Source organism: Barbus barbus, assembly GCF_936440315.1.
Source record: "Barbus barbus genome assembly, chromosome: 18".
Lineage (NCBI taxonomy): Eukaryota > Metazoa > Chordata > Actinopteri > Cypriniformes > Cyprinidae > Barbus > Barbus barbus.
In genome coordinates, this window is record NC_136746.1 from 29,746,329 (window position 1) to 29,748,730 (window position 2,402).

The 2,402-nt window shown below is 44.2% G+C and overlaps 1 protein-coding gene across 1 annotated transcript; it reads left to right on the forward strand.

Moving 5' to 3' along the window:
• Window positions 1-499: 499 nt before the first annotated feature.
• LOC306884090 (heparan sulfate glucosamine 3-O-sulfotransferase 1-like) lies at window positions 500-1,429 on the forward strand (the record flags this gene model as incomplete). Its single annotated transcript, XM_079439744.1, has 1 exon — window positions 500-1,429. The coding sequence occupies one exon, from the start codon at window positions 500-502 to the stop codon at window positions 1,427-1,429; it is 930 nt and encodes a 309-aa protein (XP_079295870.1).
• Between the last annotated feature and the right edge of the window lie 973 nt (window positions 1,430-2,402).

Here is a 2,402-nt window from a genome sequence, read left to right on the forward strand (position 1 = left end):
ACTTCAATTAGTTACTAAGGCAACATGTACTATTTAGCTATAAATTATTTTATTTCAGCTTCATTTAGTTAATTTTTTTTGTAATTTATGTGCTTTTGTTTATTATATTTATTTATAATTTATTTAGATTTTACTTTTATTTAATTTAGTCCTTTTTAGTAAATTTTTCGTTTAGTATTTATATTTTAATTTATTTCAGCTTTTTTGAAAATTAGTTTTAATAGGTTTAGTTTTATCAATAACACTTAGTGGAAATGGGATCAACAACATTTGCTTCATCAAACAGAGAAAAGGGAAAATTTGGCGACTTTTAATGTATCCTTTAATCTGAATAGTGAGTCAAGTAAACTGATCATTCCTTCTTTTCTCTTGTGTTTTCCAGATGCGCTGTGGACCGGTGGCTTCGCCTCGTCCTTGAGCTCTTCCAGCTTGTGTTTGTGAAGCTCCTTCCAACACCGACCGCCGCCGTTCTTATTCTCGATCTCTTCTCACGCTCTCCATGGCTAATCTTCTGAGCTATGTTTTGTTCCTGGCGCTCCGGACGTACGCTGCTCCGCCGGAGTACATACAAGTGTGGCCCGGCGGCTCGACGCCGGCCCCGGGAGATCTAGCCAACGGTACGATCGGCCCTTCTTTAGTTCCTCCTCCAGGAACCAGCAAACATGCGCCGCACAGCATCATCATCGGCGTGCGAAAAGGAGGCACCAGAGCATTGCTGGAAATGCTGGATATCCATCCCGAAGTAGCAGCGGCGGCCACCGAAGTTCACTTCTTCGACTGGGACGAGAACTATGCCAAAGGCTTTGAATGGTACCGGGACCAAATGCCATATTCGTACCTAAATCAGATCACCGTGGAAAAGACGCCGGGGTATTTCACGTCTCCGGTGGCGCCTGCGCGGATCCACGCCATGAACTCTTCCATCAGACTCTTGCTGATCTTGAGAGACCCGACGGAGAGAGTCATATCGGACTATACGCAAGTCTACTTCAACCGCTTGGAGAACCACAAACCCGTACAGGCCATCGAGAACATGCTAGTCAAGAACGGCGCTCTCAACACGCGCTACAAAGCCATCCAGCGCAGTCTTTACGACGTCCACATGAGGAACTGGCTCCAGCACTTTCCTCTGGAGCAGATCCACATTGTGGACGGGGATACGCTGATCCACGATCCCTTACCGGAGCTCCAGCGAGTCGAACGCTTCTTGCATCTGCCGCCGCGGATCGTGGCGTCCAACTTCTATTTTAACCAGACCAAAGGCTTCTACTGCATTCGCAGCGACGGCCATGAGCGATGCCTGCACGAGTCCAAAGGACGGCCGCATCCGCCCGTTAACAGCACTGTGCTGCGACAGCTGCGCTCGTATTTGCACCAACACAATCGGAACTTCTATCGGCTCATTGGACGTACTTTTAACTGGCAGTAGTGGGAGGGGCTGTAATTAGCCAATCACAGCCCAGCTGGGGGGCTGATTGACAGCTGATGGACAAAACAAACCACTCCCCCTCGTACACGTCTCTTAAATGCCTTCAAGCTGCTTTTAAAGGGATAGCACACCAACAAATACAAATGTATGTAAGTTTGTTTCTCCATTAGAACACTGAGAAGATTTTTAGCTGAAAGTGGGATTCAATGGCTACCAGCTCTTTGAGAGTCAAAAAAGCATATACGGGCAAAACAAAATTAATATATTGAGGTCTTATGAAGCGAAACGATCAGTCTGTGCAAGAAACTGAACATTATTTACAACATTATTACCTGTAATCCAGAGCCTCAGGCAAATGGAGAAATATGATTATTCCATGAACTGATTCTTTTGGACAGTTTGTTTCTATGAACTGGTTCAATTCACTAGTTTAGTTATGTAATCACACAATGATGTAACATATACGCAATTATATTATTAAAGCACACGATAATGATGTGAAACATGGATGTTTTACATGTCTAAAGCACATAAAGTGAATAAACTAGTCTTCAGCAACTAACCTTTTTACATAAACCATGAGAAAACTTTAGTTTGGCTCCTTTATTGAAGTGTTCGGTTCATGCATGTGCATATCAGTGGCTCATCGGTCTTCGGTCCGAGTCGATCTGCTTCCTCAGTTCAGTGACTGTTGGAGGAACTGGAGCGCTGAATGATTGATTCATCATAGGATCAGATACACTGGTATTGTGGCTCATTTCGAGTCGGAGTGACTGTCAGGCGTCTGAAAGTCAGTTATTATTGAGTAGCTTGTAGATCTGTGCTTCTCGAGCCACAAACTGTTTCAGATGGTTCGGTCCGATTTGATGAACTGGTTCAACTAGTTCACTAAAAAGAATCATTTCAAAAGAATGATTCGTTCGTGAACCGGACATCACTGCGAACCGTTTGCCTGAGGCTCTGGATTACAGGT